This window comes from Furipterus horrens, unplaced genomic scaffold (assembly GCF_987537825.1).
Source record: "Furipterus horrens unplaced genomic scaffold, mFurHor1.1.pri manual_scaffold_5, whole genome shotgun sequence".
NCBI lineage: Eukaryota > Metazoa > Chordata > Mammalia > Chiroptera > Furipteridae > Furipterus > Furipterus horrens.
This window is the reverse complement of record NW_028327175.1, coordinates 51,718,657-51,741,156: the sequence shown is the minus strand read 5'-3', so window position 1 is coordinate 51,741,156 and position 22,500 is coordinate 51,718,657. Positions and strand designations below refer to the sequence as shown.

General features: G+C 38.7%; 1 protein-coding gene across 1 annotated transcript in view; it reads right to left on the bottom strand.

Moving 5' to 3' along the window:
* The window catches only part of RASGRF2 (Ras protein specific guanine nucleotide releasing factor 2), a 189,854-nt gene that overhangs the window by 71,064 nt on the left and 96,290 nt on the right, over nt 1-22,500 (bottom strand). Inside the window, exons 12-17 of the mRNA XM_090276431.1 lie at nt 21,897-22,033; nt 15,203-15,285; nt 9,725-9,973; nt 8,706-9,094; nt 2,299-2,424; nt 454-543 (exon numbers count right to left, since the gene is read on the bottom strand). Of these exons, the coding sequence (XP_090132557.1) occupies nt 454-543; nt 2,299-2,424; nt 8,706-9,094; nt 9,725-9,973; nt 15,203-15,285; nt 21,897-22,033 (1,074 nt within the window). The remainder of the gene's footprint in view (nt 1-453; nt 544-2,298; nt 2,425-8,705; nt 9,095-9,724; nt 9,974-15,202; nt 15,286-21,896; nt 22,034-22,500) is intronic.

The following is a 22,500-nucleotide window of genomic DNA, read 5'->3' as shown; positions in this document are numbered from 1 at the left end:
TAAAAAGAAAATGCATGTTCTCAGTAATATAGTTAAAGAGGTTATAGAACTCCATAAAACACCATGGGAGAAACAACACATCCTCCTCTGATACCGAAGTTCTCAAAAGTGTTACCCATGACCACCTGTGTGGGACCCACGTCAGGTGCTTATTTATGTGACAGTCTCACCCCAGACACACTGACTTACAATGGCAGCTGGGAATTTTCACTCTTTTTTAAAATTTTATTTTTCAATTATAGTTGACAAGCAATATTATATTAGTTTCAGATGTACAGCATAGTGATTAGACGCTTACATACCCTACAAGGTGATCACCCTGATAAGTGTGGTACCCACTTGACGCCACACATAGTTACTACAATGTGGGAAACTGCACGAAACTGGCAGGCAAAGAGCGATGATTTAATATAACTTGCCATGTGTCTGTGCTTAGCGGCTGTCCCTACTCACCCGGTGGACTCCCATGTCCTGCTGCAGCTGTGGCAATCGCAAAAGCAGAAGCAGGCGAAACCGGGCAGTGGGGGCTGTCAGCCATCTGTCCTGGTGATTTAAAAAAGAATGGAAATGGCATGGTGAGGCAGATGAATAACATTCTATAATGAAATTCTCACTTTCATTCCTGCACTGGATGAACAATTGAGCCAAATGCTCTGTATCTTCCTTATTAGTAGGGAAATAAGATTCTGCATCAGCCAGTTCATTCTATATGTATACCCAAGAGAAATGAAAACATATGTCCACATAAAACTTACACATGACTATCCACAGCGCCATTATTCATAACAGCCAAAAAGTAGTAACAACCAAATGTCCATCAACTGACGAATGAGTATACCAACTGTGCTATATCAACACAAGGGAATATTATTTAGCCACAAAAAAGGAATGAAGTACATCCATACTACAACATGAATGAACCCTGAAAACATTTTGCTAAGTGCAAGTCACAAAAGGTCACATATTATATGATTCCATTTATATTAAATGTCCAGCAAAGGTAAATCCATGGAGATAGAAAATAGATTAATGGTTGCTAGGGACTCAGGGAAAATTAAAATGGGGTGAATCTAGTTTCACAATTGTATATGCTTCCCTTCCAACCTGAAATAATTGACTTGAAGGGAAAAAAAGAAACATTTCAAAAACAACTGTTATTTAGATATATTTATTTGAGCAGCATGGAAAATGAGGCAAGAAAAGATTTCTATCTTCTGTTCTGATGGTTTTTCCTCCATAGGATATTTGCTAAGTTCTAAAACAAATGAATGAATAATATTGGGTTGGCCAAAAGGTCCATTTCATTTTTCCTATAAAAGACACATTTTTCATTTTTACCAATAACTTTATTGATTTGGATACTTTGAGTATGTCAGCTGTCTCCCGCTATTGGCTTCTAGTGCGTGGAGGCCAGGGGCTCTGCTAAACGTCTTCCAAAGCATAAGACAGACCCACAGCAAAGACTTATTTGGCCAAAATTCCAATAGAACCAAGAAACTTCACAAACCACTTTTTTTTTTTTTTCACAAACCACTTTTGACATATTTGATCAGTCACAGCACCTTCTCCATACACTGCACAAATCTTTTCTTGTGCTTCAGTTGGGTTTTTAGCTTCCTGGAAATAATAAAGCATAATATCCCCAAAATGTTGAGTATCTTCAACCATCTTCAATATTAAAATGGCTGTACAAAATCTCACCAATTTTGATTTTTCTTTTTAATGCATGCTGATATGACAGCAGTCACAATACAACCTAACAAAATTGTTTCAAATGAAGTTAAAGACAACTAAGTGGTACTAGAACCATCAGACCAAAAAAACTAACCAAACTTTTGGTCAACCCAATACCTTATAAGTTTCATAACTATTAAAATATATACCGGTTTCTGCTACTAGCAATAATGATCAGGGTCTCATGCCTATTTTTAGATTAAAAGTCCCTGGAGCCCATTTAATACAGATTTGTGGTAAGGTATCAGTGTCTGGGAACACTTCGGTAAAATAAGATTCTGAGATTCTTGTTTGAAACTGAGATTCTTCAATTAACAATCAGCTAGTACAGGCCTTTCATTCACGTCACTCCACACAAAGTGCAGTGCAATAAGGGGGTCATATAAATATTGGTGATACCACCGCATATTCCCAAACCACTTATTTTTCCACTATGAGGTCCAATGGTGACATTATTTGCTCCTAACTAATTTTCATAACTGGCACAGTAAGGCAAGCAAAAGATTCAGAAGCTAGAAATCATCTTTCACGTCCTTGTTTCTGAGTCCCTTTCCAAGCCCTCACCTCCAGGCTGGCGATAGCGAAGGTGCCGAGGGGTTGAGGGTGACCTGCAAGGTGAGAGTTCTGTGGTGTCCGCCGCAGGGGAGCTTTCCACTCCTGCTCGGTCCACGGGTGCAGACTCCAGGACTGCTGCTTTAAAACATCATGAATTTTAATAGGCAGGTCATGAATTCAAAAGCTTCTTGTCAGTATCATGCATGGAAAGACAAAAGTTTGCTATGGAAAATAAGCACTTCATATTAGCCTATATTTGTAGAGGGGTTAATATGAAATTGAGTCGTTCCTCCTGGCAGCATGTTAATGACACTAAATCTAAATGCAGATCTCTAAGCATGTCTTGCTGACCCTGCTGAGCCTGGCTGGCTCAGTAGCCTCATCTGTCCAGCACAACAGCAGATGTTAAAAACAAAGAGCAGATGTTAAAAACAACAGGGAAAGAGGGACTTTTCCAGAGTATAAATCAGACTGGGATCAAAATTGGGATCTCACTAGTTCTTTGCTTGAGTTGCCCCCTTAAGTCAACTGAAGTCTGCATCTCTATGAACGTGGCCTCCCAAGACGCTCCAGGGTATTCCTAAGGATCTAGAGCTACACTGTCCAAAATGGCAGCACTAACCAAATACGGTTATGGAAATCTAAATAAAATCAGTATGTCAGGTCCTCACTGATACTAGCCACATTTCAAGTGCTCAGTAGCCACATGTGGCTAGTGGGTACACTATTGGACAGCACAGATGCAGAGCATTTCCATCCTTCCAGAAAGTCCTACTGGAGAGCCCTGACCCAGAGCTACACATCAGCAGGAAGCAAGAGAAAATTTTTACGATGAACAGTTGGGAGGTTTTAAGATAATCTGAGCTTCTTCACTGAAGCTAACATCCCATGAATAAAAGACATGCCATTCTAGGTTCATAGTTAAGCTATTACTGATGTTTCCATCTGGCTTATTAACCAGCTAAAATGACAACTTTGTGTGTATTCTTTCAAGGAAAAACACTACAAAAAATTCCCAAATTTCTAACAATTCTTCCATTTCTTTTCCTTGAGCTTTTCATTAACCAATAAAAGCTATGTCACCTCCACTGATTTTACGTTACACCTGCCGGGATAAATACTCTCAACTCAATTCTCATTGCCACTCCATTCAAGATTTCACCCATAAATTTTTAAAAATTCCTCATGACTTTATACAAAGCCATTTTTACACTTGCATGTGATTTACTCTCTTAGAAATATGGCCACAAATTTGTCTTTTTGAAACACAAAAGGCCAGGGAAGGGAAATGATTAGAATCTTCCCTTGAATGACATAATTACAGGAAAGCTGGCAATGATGCAGGATGCAGACAAAAAAAGTCAGTGCTTAGCTGTTAGTTTTATTATCTTCCAAATAACTCCCTCAAAATTCAGTAATGGCAAGCATCTGCTCTGCAAAACAAGCAGAATATCAAATATATGTCCTTATTCTGATCCAACCATTCATTCCTCTGAGGCAAATGAGAAAATAAAAAAGAGAGAGAGAGAGAGAGAAAATCATTTAGTCAGCAACTACACTGAACCCAAAAAACTTCCCAGTGAGAGAGCTGGACAGGCACAAATGTCCACTGAAAGGACCGGAAAGCTAAGAATAACACTGTCAGCAAATAGACACCTCTGAAGAGAAGAAACCACGCCAGCATGGTGGGGGCAAAGCAGCATTTCCTCCTAGCTTGTTCACTTTTAACCAAGTTCCAAGCAAATAGCTTTGCCTGGAGGACAAGTGGGCAGACGTGGGTTCAAAACAAATGCTAAAATTGGGAGCACGTTCAGCCCACAGGCAGGCAATTTTGAAACCAAGAACACAGAAACAGACACCAGTGATGGGGGTGGTGCCGCAATGCGTGGAGTGGGTTGTACAGCTGAGGCCCAAGTGAAGGCTGACTGGGTAAGGGACCCAATACAGGGAACCGCCTGCCCTGGGACTCTCCTTTCTTGCCTGCCATTGGTGTGATCTTTATTGAGACTCCACCACAGGGTGGAATCTGGATGTGAGTTGGGCTGATATTTGTACTTTTTAGAAGAATGCAGGGCAGAAGGTGGGACTGCCTGAGAACAAGAAAGGAGGGCACTAATGAATGCTGGGTGAGCCTGGAACAGATCTAAGGACTGAGTGAGGGGAAAAATAAATTGCATTATTTTTTCCTCAGAAGTTCATAGTCTCACTCATTTTTAGGGATATTTCCTATTCCTCTTCTTTCCCTTCTTGTCATTTGAAGTTCTCCTGCCAGGAATTACTGCAAGGCCAGCGTTGTAACTGCAATGACAATAAAATCACACAAAGGTCCCTAGCCTTTTTCAAAGGATGCACCCTGCAAACTGTCTAGCTGAGCAGCAATGAGAAAGACCTCTAGCCTCAGTACTGGCCTAATGGATGAAGCTGGCCTTATGCAATGAGGTTGTGTGGACTCGTGTCCTGAAGTGAAAAGCAGAAAATGTATAAACTGTTGGCATATGATTCTTATTCAAGTTTGCCAACTGTTTAAAAGTGTTAACATTATGCAAAGCACAAGCAAACATCTTTCAAATTAAAGACAGACCAACGTCTCCCTTTTCTCTGCCAATTGGAATGTTCAAGATTAGACAGTAGAGTTAACACAACAGCACTCCTGGCTTCTACAGACATCGCACGCACGCACACACACTGTAAACTTGTCAGACAAGTAAAGTGTTTCATCCCTGAACTATTTTTGACCAGTTAACTGTATAGCAATACAAAATAAAATAAAAAACTAAGTCTATAATCCCTTTGTTTCAGCATTCAGAAAAATGCTGAAAAGCTCCCTAGCCCCCAGTATTAATTCTAAGCTTCCTACGCTCAGTGTTTCCTTGACAGGACACATGGGGATAAATTGTTCTCAAGTCTCAGTAGGGAAAAAAAAAAAAAAGATGTGTCTGCATACCAATCTATCTTAGGTTCCAGCAAGAATCACGTAATTAATTATATTCAGGACCAAAATCAGGGCAACTCTGGGAACTGCAGAGGACCACACAATATTCATTTTCTCACTAACCTCCCACAACTTTTCTTCATGGTCTGATTTCCTTGTCTATTTTATTTTTAATCCAGTTGTACCATGTGCCTGTTTGAATGACCACCTTAAATATTTTTAAGAACAAGATGGACATGAATACATTAAAAGTAACCAGAAGAAAGCTACAGAAAGTGGAAAAAATAAAGATGCGCAGACGTGGCCGAGAACAAAGTGCTTAATGAAAGTTCTGGGGAGAAAAGTCACAGTAAAAAGGAGAGATAAGGGGGATGCACTGGTGGATGGGCAGAGGCGTCTTTGGAATGGAGGCTGGCTCAAATGCACTTTATCCAGTGCCATGGGCCTCACCTAGATACAACCTTGAACTTCTGCATCACCCTGAGTAAAAGAAGCTCTGCTTTTCGCCATGACCTGGAACAGTAAAATGACATTTCTAACCCATGAACCACGTGGATAAACTAACCCCTGGCAATGTAACTGAAAATCGTTTACTTTAAGGGAATCCAGTGAACACAGAGGTGTTAAGCCCCCAACCTGAGCTACTTCTCTAACATGAGAGAGAACCTAATATTTTTGCCACACTGTTATTAACGGGTAATATTTTTGCCACACTGTTATTAACGGGCTCTCTTCATCTGTGGCCCCTGCACATAAATGATCAATGCTGCCACATGACGGGTTCTCTAGTCAGCACTGGCTGCATCCACACTGATCCCACCTCTGTCCAGCATCTGCACTGACAGGTCTTGGCAGCCTTTGCCAGGGTCCTTCTCTGAGAGCTTGATCCAGTTCGCTCTCATTTATCTTGGCCTGGTCTGGAGATTAGTTGCACAACAGTGTGACTACACTTAACAATACTAAATTATACACTTAAAAATGGTTAAGATGGTAAAGAAGAAGAAGAAAAAGGAAAGGGAGAAGAAGAATGATTTTTAGGAAAGGTTAGTTTTTTTTTTTTTCAAAGTTTCCTCAATATTAGAAAGTCCTAGGAAGACTAGTGCCAGGGTCTGCTCTGTAGGGCTGCACATGGCATCAGAACTGACCAATGCCTGTCTCTTCAAAAGCAATGATGTCTCCTGCTCTCAGAAATGCCTTTCACCACTGGGGGGCTAACACTAGCCCTTTGCTCATATTGTTCACCCATCTATACCCCACGTATCAATTCCTCTGGCTCATGTCAATGGCATGTCCTGATGCTGCTCTACCAGACATGATTTCCTGTGTTTTTCACCCTCCAGAGCACTCCGTCTATATCTCTATTACTACCTTTATAGTTATGTGATATCTATCTTCTCCACATAACTAAGAGTATAAGGGACTGGGTACAGTGTTTACTTACCATTATGGACACTGTAGCAGAGCAACCTTCCCAGAGAAGAACTGAAGCAATGACTCTTGAAAAGACCTACTGTGCTCTCATTCTAGCTCCAGGGGGAATCAAATATCTGGCACTCACGTGCTTATTTCTAAATCTCTTGAACTCAAAATAACACAAGAATCTAGATTTATCTCCAGGTTTCTTCTCCTCTATTTACTGCAATCCAATAAAAAAGGGGAAAGAACTTCCACTATTCTGGGAAACCTCAGCACTTCCCAGCGCGCCCTGCCCAGAGCGGAGGACTGAGATAAGCCTCCCTACGTCGTTCTGCTGGTGGAAGTGCCCAAGCACGGGTGCTGGATCGAATCCCGGATGCACTTGTCAGCTTGTGCACTGCCTCATTATTCCCAAGAAGAATCCATCATGATGCTGCTGAAACTTGTTGTTCTAATGACTTTTTAATTATCTTCCTCCTTTCCTCCTCCTTAGTTGCTAAGTTGTCAATTTAAAGAATTTCTTGTTTAAAAGGTTGCTAATTTTGATGATGACAACCGCTCCACTTAAAATGCCATTAAGTACTTCACTAGGGAAGCTTATTTAAATGAGCCGGAAAGTACATAGAAGATTCAAGCAGGTACAAGAGCAGAGGGTCTCTGCTTCCATCTGTGTGATCCCCTGTGAAACTTGGACACTTTGATTAATTTCACAATTTTGGGGTTATCAGTAAGTACATCAGTTATTATACAACAAAAAATAAAGCTGTTTGCTAATTTGGCTGTGAAACCTTTCTTGTTTACATCACAGAAACACTGGATTATAAAAGCAAAAAGGATAACCTCTACCTACCTTGCACCAAGCTGAGGAAGGTAAGGTGATGTGCCACAGGACCCCCAATTAGTTCACTGAAAGTTTTGCTTCATTCATTCATTTAACAAAAATTTACTACCTGCCAGTCACTGGCTAAGGCCCTGAGTGTACAGAGGTGAACAAGATAGATAAGGTTGCTAATCTCATGGAACTTTTAGGGGGGAAAGACTGTCCAGGCAGAGGGAAGAACACATGCAAAGGCCCTGAAGTAGCGATGATTGAGGTTTTTCTGTCATGCAAAAAGGAAATCAGCCCTTGGCAGAGTGGCTAAGTTTGTTGGAGTGTCATTCTGTGCACCAAAAGGTTGTGGGTTCAATCCCTAGTTGGGGTGTGTACAGGAGGCAACTGACTGATGTTTCTCTCTCACATCAATTTTTTTTTTACTCTACCTCTAAAATCAATAAATACATCTCAAGTGAGGTTTTAAAAAATAAAAATAAAAAGGAAACCAATGTAACTAGAGCCCAGTAGATGAGGGAGCATGGCAGGAGCACAGGTTGAGAGGGAGATAGCATCCAATTCTCATAGGGTCTGAAGGCCTTGACAGGGAGAATGCACTTTAAGTATGATAGGAAGTCATTAGAGAATTTAATTAGGAAAACAAACCATCTAATCCACCTCTAAAAGAACCATTTTGGATGCCATGGACAATAAACACTGTTTCAGATTTGATTTTTCTCCTTATATTTCCTTTGTAATATGGAGTGTTGCCATGGTAACTAAACTGAAGAAGCCATCTCAATGTGTCCGGGCTAGATCATCCTTTGCAGGGGAGGCTGGAAGCAGTACAGGTGCTTAAGGCAGACCCTGCAGGAGGAGAAGACTCTGAGGGTCAAGCTCATGGATGAAGGTGCCCACAAACTACCTCTACGCAGAGTATCATGCTACGCAGGCACTTTACCCAACCAGCCTTAGTCATGTTCCATGAAGAACCTTCCAGTAATATTCAGAAAATGCTATTCTTCCACAGACAACTAACTGCAAGTAGCCTTTTCTACAGAAGATATTCAGAGAGCTAACCTTGATCTCCTCTCCACAAAAGCTAGAGGGAACTACAGGAATTTTTTTCTTCTAACTACTCATTGTCTACCTTCTATTTTCTATGCAGAAGCCATGAAGGAAGGGAACTAGGGTTCCAGAAGGAATGGTGCGGAAGCAGGTGGCCAGCAATCAGGGGTTGGGGCAGCCGGATAATACCTCTTTGAATACTTCGTTTTAGCTTGTTACACAGATCCACACGGGGGTTATCTACATGCTCTTCTACAGATCCTGGGTTTTGCTCTGGAGAAGAAAGGCTTCTGCTAAGATCCAGCGGTACTTTACCAGTGTGCGGTGGTGGGGACGCAGCAGGGCTGTGGGTGGTGGTGGGACTGCTGGACGCCGAGGCGGTGGTCAGGTCCAACGCGCCTACCCTTGAGTTCAAGGGAGAAGTCAATGACAGCTTTCTGGCCCTCACCGGGGAGGACGTTCTGGACACAGCTAGGGGCGGTGGGGAAGAGAATTTGCGACGCAGGCGTGGGGACTTGCCATCCACCAACTGTTCACTTCTGTTGTTCTGGCTGGTAGCAAAAAACAATTCCAGTGACCTAAAAATATGAGCAAAAACCATATTGCAGCCAAGTGAAAACGATTCCCCTGATGTCATTCAAGAACATGCTGCCTACATAAAAAGGCCACAAAAATCATCACACTTCTGTTGCTGGATTTCCTTTTTCAGTGCTACCTGTATTCCATGCACTTGCCAAAGTACACAGACACTTTTTTGGCCATGTCTGATCCTTTGCTACTAAACTGTGGTCCAAGGACCAAGTAGCACTGGTATCTCTGGGCAGCTTGTTAGAAATGCTGAACTTGGGCTCCACTCCAGACCTACTGAATCAGAGCCTGTGATGTCCCAAGACCCCCTGGTGATTCTTATGCATATTAAAGTTTGAAAAGCCCAACTGGAAATAATAAAACAGAAAAGCCTCAGGTAATGAAGTTAGCTTCCAAATAATCACAGAGCAAGCAGAGGCCACTTGGGGACTTCAGGGTTCTCAGCTTCTTCCCTCAGGAGCTGTCTGTGACCTCTGCTCACCCTCCTACTGGTGACGCCTGGTAAGGTCAAAGGCAAGACAACACCCTCAGAGCAGCTCCATACAGTGGGGCTGCTCATCTGTGGGAGACCCAGGGACGAGGATGACGACACCTGCATGAGAGGCAAATCCCGGGCCTACCTGACAGGGATGGAGGTAAAAGGCCTCTTGTATATGTCGGAAAGCTTTGCCAGTACCATATCTGCCGTTGTGAAAATACGATAGGTGTGCAGGAAGGTGTTGAGGAAATCGATACTAAGAAACCGCAAGTCTGTCAGCCGCTCCAAGAGGCGCTCCACACTGGCATAACGGATCTGGGGCACTTTGCAGGAGTTGAGTGTTTTACTGAAGCAAATGTCGACATCATCTTTATGAAGACGGGCATCAGACCTATGCACAAAGCAGGAATGTGAGAACAAACCCAAGACATGGCTTCTCTAGGCCACTGAGTATTTGTTTATGGACATCCCTTTGCATTTGATAAAAGATGTTGACATGATACATCACATACGACAAGGCAGGGATATAAAAATGTCAAATATGCTATTATAATTTAGGAAGCTCAGACTTGATTGTGAAGGAGGTAATAATAATTCAGTTCATTTTGTAGATTCCTTCTTTAGGCGAGCAAAAATAATTTTCCCTCTGCTCTTTTGAGTTCTTGCCTGAGACCCCTGTAGTAAAGGACAGATTAGCAAGAGAAAAATAAACAATTTTATTAACATGGATACATGGGAGATAGCGAGAAATGAGTAATTCCCCCAGATGGCTTAGATTCAGGATTAAACACTGGCTTAATAGGGAAAGGAGAGGAGAAATGGCAGCCTCTTAAGGAAGAGTAAATAAAGATTAGGAAAGATGAATGGGTCTTTAGAAGAATAGATGGGAGATAAAACAGTGTGTGACACTTGGTCTGGGAGTGGTGTGGGCTTCTAGTCCCCTCTCCTGTGATAAAGGTCAATCCTCCCTGGTTGATGAAACTCCCTGGGAAGGGATTTATGACAATCAAGGTCCATTTAGAGGATATGTCTTTAGGCAGGTAAGGGGAATTCAGAGAAAGCCTCTCCATGCATTTGCTGATTTTCAAGTTTCAATTGCTCAAAATAATCAATATAACAAAGTGCAGTGTTTGGGGGTGGCATTATCTGCTACCCTTCCCTTCTCTCTCTACTACAATCATGCTTTATTAGGAAAATGAGGCCAAAACCCTATTTAGGAGGGGCTTTGCTTATGTCCTGAAATCAGAGTATCAAAAGGCCCTTAAAAAGTAATGTCTGGCATTCTCCCCACAGAGGGATATCATTGCTGTATCAGTGGTTATTTCCTTTTCTCACTTCTAATTTTGTGTGCTTCTGTTTCCCCCGTTTTTCTTGACCAAACTAATAGATTATGTTATATTTTTCCCTCAGTTTTACTGTTTTTCTATACTTTAATTTATTAATGTCTGTTCTTATCTTAATTATTTCCTTCCTACAATTTCCTTATAGTTTATCTTGTCATTCTAACATCTTGAGTCAAATGCCTAATTTATTCCATTCTTTCTAGCTTATTGATGCATTTAAGGCTATCCATTTCATGAGGACAATTTATAAGTTGGGTAAAATGCTTTGTTTCATTATGTTTTCAATATTCTTCAGTATTAAAAATGTCTTCATTTTTTAAAAAAACGTACGATGCGTGAAGGGGGTCAATTGCATGGTGATGAGTAGTAACTAGACTTATGGTGGTGATCCCCTTTCAACTTCTCAGGTATCAAATTATAATGTACACCTGAAACTAATATGTTATATACCAACTTTATCTTAATAGAAAAAAAGGTGAAACATAGGCTGCAGACCCTTCTAGAAGCTGTTGCTGCAGCACTCTGCTTTTTCTCATTCTGTAAAACCTTCCATCTGGCTGCGCTTCCATCCAACTGGAGTAAAAACTGGAAGCTTGAGCAGCCTCTCCAGGTGGAGGAGCAAACTGGGGAGAGGTTTCACACAGCAGCCCTCAGGATCCCTTGCCATGCTCAGAGCCCTTGGCTCTGGTGAACCTTTGTTAAAAGGGCAAGAGGCCAGCGGAGGAGCAGTCTGCAAGAGGAAAAACTCAGTAGCAGAGGTTGAACCCAAATATGACTCAGAGAAATGCGCTCCTTCTTTAGGACTGCCCTGAGCCCTCACATTCCCTTCTGAGATCCTTTGTTCCCCTTCATTGCAACATCTCAGAACAGGCGATCAGTGAAGCCCTGGATTTCAGCACTTGATTAAAGGATACGCTACAGGGCCAATGATGTTCAGTGAAGCAACTGCTTGCTCAGGGTCAGTTGGCTTGCTGAGAGTGCCCTTACTTACTGCTTTCAGCACTTTGAGGGGTTTCAAATTATATATTTATTTTCTTTTGGATAAAAAGGAATCAATAGCTTTCTTAGCTTGCTCTTGGAAACTTCCCACCCCAAAGTATGCTCAGTGCAAATGGAAGTATTTCTAATGGCTGCATGAAAGGGCATTTTAAATGAGCCGCTAACCCTTGCGGAGGAATCGGAGGAATCGAGGAACCGGAACCGACTGAGGGTGGGCTGCTAGTTTTAGTCTCATTACTGATCTCGAAAATGCACAAGTACCTCTTCTGAGATTTTTGAAAACTTTGTGGCTCTTTCTTCTATTCATTTTGTGACCCTCATGCAACTGTATTTTTCTGGTTCTCAATTTTCTCATTTATAAAAAGACCTTCAAAACTTTTATGAATCAGTCTGTCTAAAGATGGCTGACTGAGGCAATCATCTTTTCTCCCATTTCCCACCAAAAACCTCTATTTTCTAGGAAAGTTCAGGTCAACTATTATTAAAAGAAAGCAAGCCTCAACCTAATACATAAAATGTAAAACACCACTTAAGGGGATATTTTCACCTGATAAATGTCACAATTTTACATTTTAATTGTAGTTTGAGCTTTGCATCTTTTGATTATAATTTCTTAAACCAAAACACTAGGAGGAAAAATAAATGTTGTAGCCAACATGAAATTAAAATAATACTGACTAAAATGTAAATGATCTCATTAATACTTCTTAGTTGGTTAGATGTTAAAAAGTTAATATTTTGGATTTTTGGGTTAAATAAAATATATAATTAAAATTAAATATAAAATAAAATAAAGCTGACTAATTATACCACTGTTTCAAAATTATGATTACATTTTCATAATTTTAATTTTTAATTTCAAAATTAAATATTATGAAATTATTTAATTTTCTTTTATTACACTGAACAAGGTGTTTATTTCCTAAGGGACTTTCAAGAAAAATATAATGTGTTATTTAAGCCTCTTACAATAGTAACAGGTCTCATTTGATAAACACTTAAACAATCTTAAGACATCAAACCCATATCACCTATTATAATTATTAAGATTTAAAAGTAAGTGAGTACCTGCAAAGTGATGCCATGTCAGTAACAAGACCTGATTAAGATAACTTTTCTTTTAACTCTGCAAAATGTCTCTTTTTTTTTTTTTTTTTTTATGGTATACAGCAAGGGAGATGTACAGAGAGGCAAGACTACAGAATTTAAGGTAGAAAAGGGCCATGGAGGAGACTATCATAAGGAACAGATATTGCAAAATCATCCGCTTTTCTATGAGTGAGAAGAATCAGGCTCAGTGAGGTGGGGAAAACTAGAACAAAGAAATATATGGAACTCTGCGTTGGGCATACATCTAGTATAGTACAGATGTGCATCAAAACGTGTGACTCTAACAGAAACTTCTTACAGATCGAGACAGAGTTTTCTGTCTTGACACACAGTTCCTGCTCATTCCAGCGTCCCCTCTGTGTATGCAAAGGCAGGAAAGTCTGGATCCGTTAAAGAGGTAGTTACACAAATGAGATCGGACGTGGACACTGGTCAAACTGCCATCAAAGGGGACAGAAGAGGCATTTGGGTGCCAGTCATAATCAGTCAGGCACAAAGCTAAAGTTTTTATCTGTATTAATTTTTAAAGTCAACAAAATGTATGAATAGTGGGTATGCAATTGCCCTGGGTTTAGAAGCTTATAATTCGACTGCAATGACCAACTATATATTCTCATTCTAAAGCACTTTGGATTTTCATGGCTGTCTAACCTTCAAGAGAATACTTTTTAAACAAATGAAATAATATATATTATATTCTAAAATATTAAAATAAGAATCTCATGGGTAGAAAATTAATAAGAAAACTCTAACCCAATAATTTTAAAACTAAGTCACAACGTGGACCTTTGATTGAATATTTTATACTTCATTTTAATCTTAGCATCAGACATTTTTAACTAATCTGTTTTTTTTTAATTACACTAAACTAAAAACCTAGAAAACTGAACACTGAATAAATCTTTAATCCTACCCCAAATATTTTAAAATTTGACTAGTAGTTTTAAATATTATCATTCTTTTATTAAAGTCAAGTCTCCCTTACCCTCTTTTACCTTCTTCTATCTGCCCCCCACCCTCTTTCTCTCTGGTAATCGCCAGACTGTTGACTCTATCTATGAGTTGTGGGTTTTGATTTTTGTTTTGTTTTGTTTTTGCTTAATCCCTTCACCTCTTTCACCCAGCCTAAAATACTATCACCCTTTTATAATATTTTCTATAGTAATTATGGCACTAGTATAATGTACTCTACCTTCATCTAATACAATAATTAATGATTTAAAAATTGTCCCATTGGAATGATATTAACTATAGTTAATAACTGTGAAGAGAAAAGTTAATGTTATTTATTGCCTTTGCGTAAACAGCTCAGATCAACCAAAACTGACATAAAAAGGTATAGAAGACAAACATTTTCTTAGTTTCGTGTAACTTTAAAAAATATATAACGGAACTGTTTTTAAAAATACATTTTACCCTTAGAATTTGGAATGCAAATAACCAAAAGAATGAGAATAAGAAACAATGCTGTCAGCTTCAAAACACTTCCAAAACAATTTCTGAATTCAGAAAGAAAAAAGTACATAAAGACAAAAGCATTAATACGAATAGCTATGGCACATAGCTATAGATAAAGCTCGCAGTTTATGCTATAGTTTCCCTATCGATCACTTTAAATGATAGGATTTGTTTTGTTAACAAAACAACACAGAAAGCAGAATAGCTGCCCCAGGCAATAGGGCTCCAGGACAAACGCATATATGGGCAGCGGGTAGACAGTACCGTGGAAAAGCCAGCTGATTCACATTAAGTGTCTTCAAAAGCTAAATCTATTTCTATAACCAAATCTGAGTAACAAGATTTATACCCTTGGGAAGATGCGAAAAGTACCTGCTATACCTTGATCCACCCTCTGACCTTGGACACATTCAGCTTTCACAACTTTTTATACTGAACTTGCAAACCTCAATAGGATTTTTTGTTCTGAGTGAAGGCATACATAACAGTATGAAAACAATTTTTCTATGCTGTGAGTCAATAAACTATAAATTGAAAAACCATTTTGATAGTCTTGTTTATAATGGCATATCATGAATTATCACATTATTGTCAAGAAACATTCATAATATGAAGCAGAATAATATTGAAGCAATATTTTATTCAGGGTTGTATATTCTCTTCCAATTTGATCTTGATTAAAATGTAAGAGAAAGTATTAAAGCACTTACTTAATCATATGTGGCACAGTAACTTTGGAGTTCTCTTCAAATACTATAGTCATTAAACCATTACACCGTATATTGTCCACACACTGTGAAATTAAAAAGTAGACAATTATAACCCGCATGAAAACCAAGGCAGATCATATATTCTCAGAATTGTGTGTAGCCACAAAACAATTTAGTGTCATCTACCTCCTCTCTCTCTCTCTCTCTCTCTCTCTCTCTCTCTCTCTCTCTCACACACACACACACAGTGGCAGGTAAACATTATACACTGATGAACAGATTTAATGTCTAGACACCAAAACTGTACACCTGGCCAATACTTGAAGATAGATATAAGGGCTGTTTTCCTGCAATGTGTTTCACAAAGGTTCTGACCACAACATCACATTGTCGCGATTCTCTGGCAGGTGCAGGTCTACTTCAGAGGTTTATTACCTTTCTATGGTGACTGCTTCTGCTGTACTCATTCTCCGCCCTCCGGGGCAGGCAGAGGAGAAATAGTGGCTTTCTTAGGAGAAATTTGTCTTCCCTTTCACAAGTAAGCTCTACGCCTGCTTCTCAGCAGGTTGTTTTGGTTGTTGGGTTTTTTGTTTATTTGTTTGTCTATTTGCTTGTTTTGCCAACAAATGCCCTCCTTTTACTAGTTTCCCTAGCAGAGTTTCTACTGGCACCACGTTGGTTTGATGAGGATGCATTGTGTCGTTTCTCCCATTTCTGGCATGCAAGGAACCCTGTTCATCTTTATCTCTTTTCTTTCTAAAAGGAACACTCAGGGACTTTTGCTAACTTTCTCCACCTTCTTTATTTACATCTATGCTTTATCAATTTAAAATTTCTCTTTGCAATTACTTTGGTTTAGAGAAGGATTTATTTTGAATTATACATATTCTCTGTGAACAAAACAGAAAATAAACAAAAAAATTTAGATAATTTTAAAATCAGAAATTACTTCGAGTAACTAGGATGCCATGCGGTGCTTTATGACTGCAATTAAATGAGGCTAATAAGTTTATTGCCAAGTAACTTCACATAGGTCCTGAACTCAGGACTTATCCTAAGCCCCAATATCTAATGAAAGAGCAAACATGCAGTCCTGGGTGGACAGCTCAGTTGGTTGGAGTATCATCCTGTAAACCAAAAAGTTTGTGGATTCCATCCCAGGTCAAGGCACATACCTAGGTTGAGGGTTCAATACCTAGTCGTGGTACATACAGGATCTCTCTCTCTCTCTCTCTCTCTCTCTCTCTCAAATCAATAAACATATCAACATATCAATCTCAGGTGAGGATTTTTAAATAATAAAAAAGTAAATATGCATATAAGAATCTTCAGATCACGGGCATCATTTGACTATTTAGTTTATTTTCAGTCTATTTAGTACAGCAGCCATTTTCCTCATGTCTTATGCCATTATTTCAATGACCAGGTATAGAGGATCCCAACTCTGAAATAAAATGGAATATTTTAAAGTCCACTGCACTTCCTTAAACTATGGCATCAGAAAATAATACACTAGGTCTTTTTTAAAAGCGAAGTGATGTAATATGAACTTCAGAAAAGCAGGTGATACCTTTATATGAATGTGTGTATGAAAATTTGTATTGGAAGGAGTGGTAAATATTCATCATCATATAAGCATGTATCTTGGTAGTGTTGGAGAGAACAGTTTGAGCTCTGGGAAAATGAATTCAGGTCACTATTCAAGAAATACATGACAATAAGCGAGATGTCACATATCTTTAAAGGCAATATTGAATTTATGTGAACTACAGTAAATCTTAAAATTACTAGGGTAACAGAAGCAGATTCCTGGGCCATGGATGTAGTCATGACTATGACCAGGGTCGGACCTGGGAATATGTATATTCACAAAAGCCCCAGGTGATTCTGACATAGTTGGTCCTTGTCCAGTGTTGAGAATGACTTCTCCAGCAGAGTTTTTGGAGGGTTTTGCTTCAGGCAATAGCTATTCAAAAAGGTTAGTGGTCTACCATATCACTATGTTTTTTACCTTTTCAATATACCTAGGTAGTGAGGGGCGGGGGGAGAGGTAGATTCAATTTTTTCTTACAATTCACCTTTTTGTTAAAATAGAATATTCCTTATTAAGTCCAGAAAAGCTATTCTAAGGAAAATAGCATGTCAGCATGCTACAAATTTGTCTATACAGGTCTATATTTTGACATGTCTGTCCAAGCCAAGAAGCTCAGAGGTGAATTTTAATTCTGCATTTTAGACAATACCCATAATTACAGAAAAATTTGTTTAATACACCATTATTGTATGACAGTAAGACAAGCACAAATGAATGCACTATATTGAAATGAATGGTAAAATCTCCAGCCTCAGTTTTTTCCCTATAAAAAGACAAAAAAAGGAAGAATTATTGCTCAGGACCATTAGCCATCTGCATGTTTTGTTGGAGGCGCCAACAGTTAATAATGGCCTTACTGGTGTAATTAAAAGTGTAATTAATCATTCAGGCAATTGTAACTTCTAAAAATTACAGCTTCAGAGACAGAGGCCCGGCTCAGCCAAAAGTTTGAATTTTTGTACAGACTGCTTTATGTGAAACTGGGCTTGTATCAATACTCAAGAACCACTTTATTAGCTTAAATAATAGCCATGTGTGATTAGTGTTACAAAGTAGTTTAGCAAGGTGGCATCAAATCAAGTCACAAAAATATTAAAATTTAGTAAAGTTAAGAATGAAAAATAAAAGACAAAATAACAGCAAACACATTCATAGAAGGAAATGAAAGAAAATGTTCATCTCCCTAGTCTGTTGATAGCCAAAATGAATAAATATCCATTTGGCATTAACTGGCAAGAAACAGAAATAGTGTACAAGGTTAATCTTATTAAAAATTATAGAAATGTAAATTAAAACCACTAGAAAGCAACATCAGTTTTCTACTATATAGGAAAACATGAAAAATGTGACTAAACCCAACTTTGACATGACTTAAAAGAGAGCTAGCTGCACAGATCCCCTTCTGGTAATGTAGTGAAATGATGAGCTACACATTTCTTGAAGCATTTCGGCAGTCTGTCGAGTCATGACTTATGAAATCACGAAAGTGATCAGGCCCTCTTACCTGCTGTGGCAAAGATATACTGGCTAGGGACCTTGAAAGGGAAGAAACTCCCTGCACAAAGATGTTTGGCACCACAGCATATATTAATGCTCAAACCAGGAAACTGCCTAGATCATATGCCTAATATCCAGAAAAAGCTAGTAAAGTGGTACGTTAATGTGGCAGAATATATACATGTAAATATATATTCTAATATCTGAATATATGTACTAAGATATATTAGAAGACACCAATATGAAGAATTTACAGATATACAGAAAGATGCATATGAGATAAAAAGCAAAAATGATACATCTATACATTGAAGACCAAACTGTAAAATGATTTCTCTACGGCAAGACTGTGAAGAATTTAGAGATGGAAACAGTTGATTCTCAGGGCAGAGATTCTCTAATTTAATTGTACAAAAGTGATCTATGGAGCTTGCTAAAACATGGAGGTGTCTGGAATGGGGGTTCAGGAACCTGCATTTTTAAAAACCCTCAGGTAATTTTAGTAGAATTATCTGTGGAAAATACTTTGATAAACATTTATTAAGTGTGCTGGGTGTTGGGAGTAATTTTTAGTTCCCCTTTGTGTTCATATTTTAACATATATATCATAAAATATTAAACAGTACATTTTTAAGCATTCAGTAGGCTCAACTTATTAATAATGAATATGTCCAGAAACATACTTGGGAGACTGACAAATCCCATCGATGTACAAAGAGCATAGAATTTCCCTGATAAAATGAAAGTGCTTTAAGCAGTGAACAAAGCCAATAGAAGTGTAGGCTGCTGGGCACAGGCTAGGCTCAATCAGAGGTGGGGCACTCCCTCCCTACCACGCACCATTCAAACCCCGCATCAGGAAAATCACTCAGTATCTCAGAACACTCACTACCTTATCAGCCTTTAGTAGCAGCTGACACATGACCACTCCCTCCTCCTTGATACATTTTCTTCAATTGACTTCCAGGACACCATGCCATCTTAGCTATCCTCTGACTGCACTGGTGTTTTCTTCTTAGTCCTCTTTGCTTTTCTCCCTGACCCCGCACTCAGGCCATGGCCTTCTTCTCATTTCTATCTATGGTTGCTCCCTGAGTGATCTCAACAGTTTCATAGCCTGAAATACCGCCTGAAGAGCATAGAGTCTCCCACCTGGACCTAAACACTGAACTTCTACATCCCACTGCTTACTTGACAACTCCACTTCAATGACTTTCTCTTTTTCTATTTTTTCCTCGCACGTTTTATTTCAGCCATACTGACCTTCATGCTATTACTCAAAATATGAAGTGCACTCCTGCTCTAGAGCTTTGAAATGGCTGTTCCCTCTGTGTGGAATGAGTTTCCCTTTACCACATATCTGCATGTTATTTCCATCACCTGCTACAGTTGTGTAGATGTATTCTTCAGAATGAGATGACTACCTTTGAAGAACTGTACCGATCCACACATATATGCCTCCAGTAGCCCAATCACCTTCTTACCCTGTTCTATCACCTTTTAGCATGAAATAGTGTGCACTTATTTATTACGTTGACTGTTCATTATCAGTCTTCCCTACACTAGAACGTAAGCTACACAAGGCAAGGGAACTTCCTGTTGTCGTTGACTGGTATATAGCATCACTGCATAAATCAATTTGTTGAATGAGTAAAATCGTAAGTGTCAAAGTCACACAGTATCAAGGCTCTACTGAACATAGTAATTTCATTTAATGATATCATCATCCCTAAAAGAGATATAGCTTCCTGTTAATGTCCTCCTCCAGTTCCATTGTAGATATATTCGAATGCAATTTAACACACTAACCATAGCAAACTGGAGAAATAGGAGGAAGTTGTATGCTTCTGCCACAAGATGTAGCCTAAGTACAGTCTCACTTGGATGCTTGTGGCAGGCAAAGCATTGGGTACCTATCTTTAAAGGACCAGGCCTAGACTCATTCATGCACCCTATAGGTCTTTCTCTTCTAATAAAGCCTCACCAGACACCCTAAGGAAGATCCCAAAATACTTTTATCAACTGTGTATCTTAGGAGCCCCAGGTACATAAGGTAGAAGCTAGAAGCAGCTAGAAAAACACCTTTGCCTATTGCTATTCTTCCTATTTATCTTGGCTTCACAACACTTACAAATTTCTGTTGCATTAAGTTGCCTACTTCCTTTTCTTCCCTAATAGTCAACCAGTTGAGAGCAGAGCCTGGTACCTACGCCATACATACCTGGCAACACATGGTGATCGCTCAATCAACATTCATAGAATTAGTGAATGATTCAGAGTTCACAGGGTCAGAGATGCATTACAAACAAAAACTAAAGTATTAATTCATACAGCATAGAGTTAATGAAAGCATTGATAAATCACCACAAAGATGTAATCATGCAAATATAAAAGCTCCCACATTTTCATTACTTTGTTAGCCAAAAAAGAAGTATCTTCACCCATAGCTATTTATTCACCATCAAAGTAGTCATTGGTATATATAAGTAAAAGTCCTGCAAAGGATGTTTAGAGTGTTAATAGAAGACCTAGATTAGGTTGAGTCTTGATTCAACACAGTTATGTAACTTTGGACAAACATTTAGCCTTCCAAACCTCAGGTTTCTCACATGTGAAATGGGAGTAATATTTCTATTTACTTTCAGAATACCGTTATAAAGGTCAAATGAGACTAAGTCTGAAAAATTTCTTTGACATGTAAAAATAATTATTTTTGACACTTTTTCTATTTCCCCTCAGTTTTCAGTCACTCAGAAAAAAATTACCTAAAGAATTTAGTATAGTTCAGATTTTTACCTGTCTTATATATAAATTACTATGAGCTCATCAGAAAAAAAGAGGCAATAGAATCTATAGTATATGCTTTTTCTGTTTGCCTAATCTTCCTTGAGGTAACAACTTTGAAGATAATTATCAAGCTTTCTTTTAATATTTTCCTTACACAAACATTTTCCTCCTATATTGGTTAACGGAGCCAAAATTAATAGAGAGCTTGGAGTTTAAAATGCCCAAGTCCAATCATGACTAATTCTGACATATTTCCAATTTCTGAATAAATGCAACAATGCTCTAACTAGACATTGCTCATCAAAGAAAAATAAGCAAATTTGTTTTCAATATTTTTCCATATGAAATATAAGAGCTCATTTTCAGATTTCATACTACAGACAGTATCTCTTCTTTGTGCGATTTCTTCATTTCTGGTTTCTCACCATAGTGCCCTTGTTCGCTGTTTTTGTATTTCTCACCATTGTCCTACCTCATAAACAAATAAGAAAAAAAAATCCATTGGGGTCATTGGAGAAGTTATTAACAGGGATATTTTAATACTGTTCAACACATTTAAAAATAGTCCAAAATGCCCAGAAACTAAATTGCAACTACATTTGATGTAACTTTTAACCATAAAAAGAAAACACACACACACACGAAAATGATTCCAGCATATCAAGATACACAGTGGTAATATAGAGCAACCAGATGTAATTTTTTACTAAAAATAAATTCACTAAAAATCCTCCCCAACAGTTAATGTCATGAAATTAAAAAAAATAAAATAAAATAAAAAAAAAAAAAAGCTTATAGCAAAAGTCACTTGCTTACCTGACTTATGTCGCTTGTCCAAGCGGCTTTCTCTTGGCGTGAAGGTGCTAACAAGACTACAGTGAAAGGAGCAGCATCTGGAGGCTCCACCACTATTTTAAAGTCCAGGTGTCCAAACACTTGTCCAGAACCTTTGGCTTCAATACACATAAACCAAACAATTAGATGTGAATGCAAAACTATGAGTAATAGCTGCTTTCACATAGTCGTAGTAATGTGATCGATGTTCAAGTCCAGAATCTCATTTCAGCAATATGGTACTTCTTCAGCATGGAGGAGGCTTTACTAAGCTCAGAAGCAGATAAAAAAGCTGAAGTCAGTAGGTTACCCAGGACTACGATCCTGATCTCCTTTTCATTTCATGTTTTGTTTTGTTTTTTGTTTTTTAATCTCCACTATCTACAGAGCTCTAATTTAATTCTATTCTTCCCTGCATGATACTGAAAAGTCACTATCATGAGACAAATTCAATAAAATGAGAATTCCCAACAATGGTTTAATGAGGTTTACAGGTTAGATGGTTCAACAGAATTTTTCATACACAAATGACTTCAGGGAGTGTATTCTCAGCATCTCTACTGCCTCCTTAAGCAGCTCTTCTTAG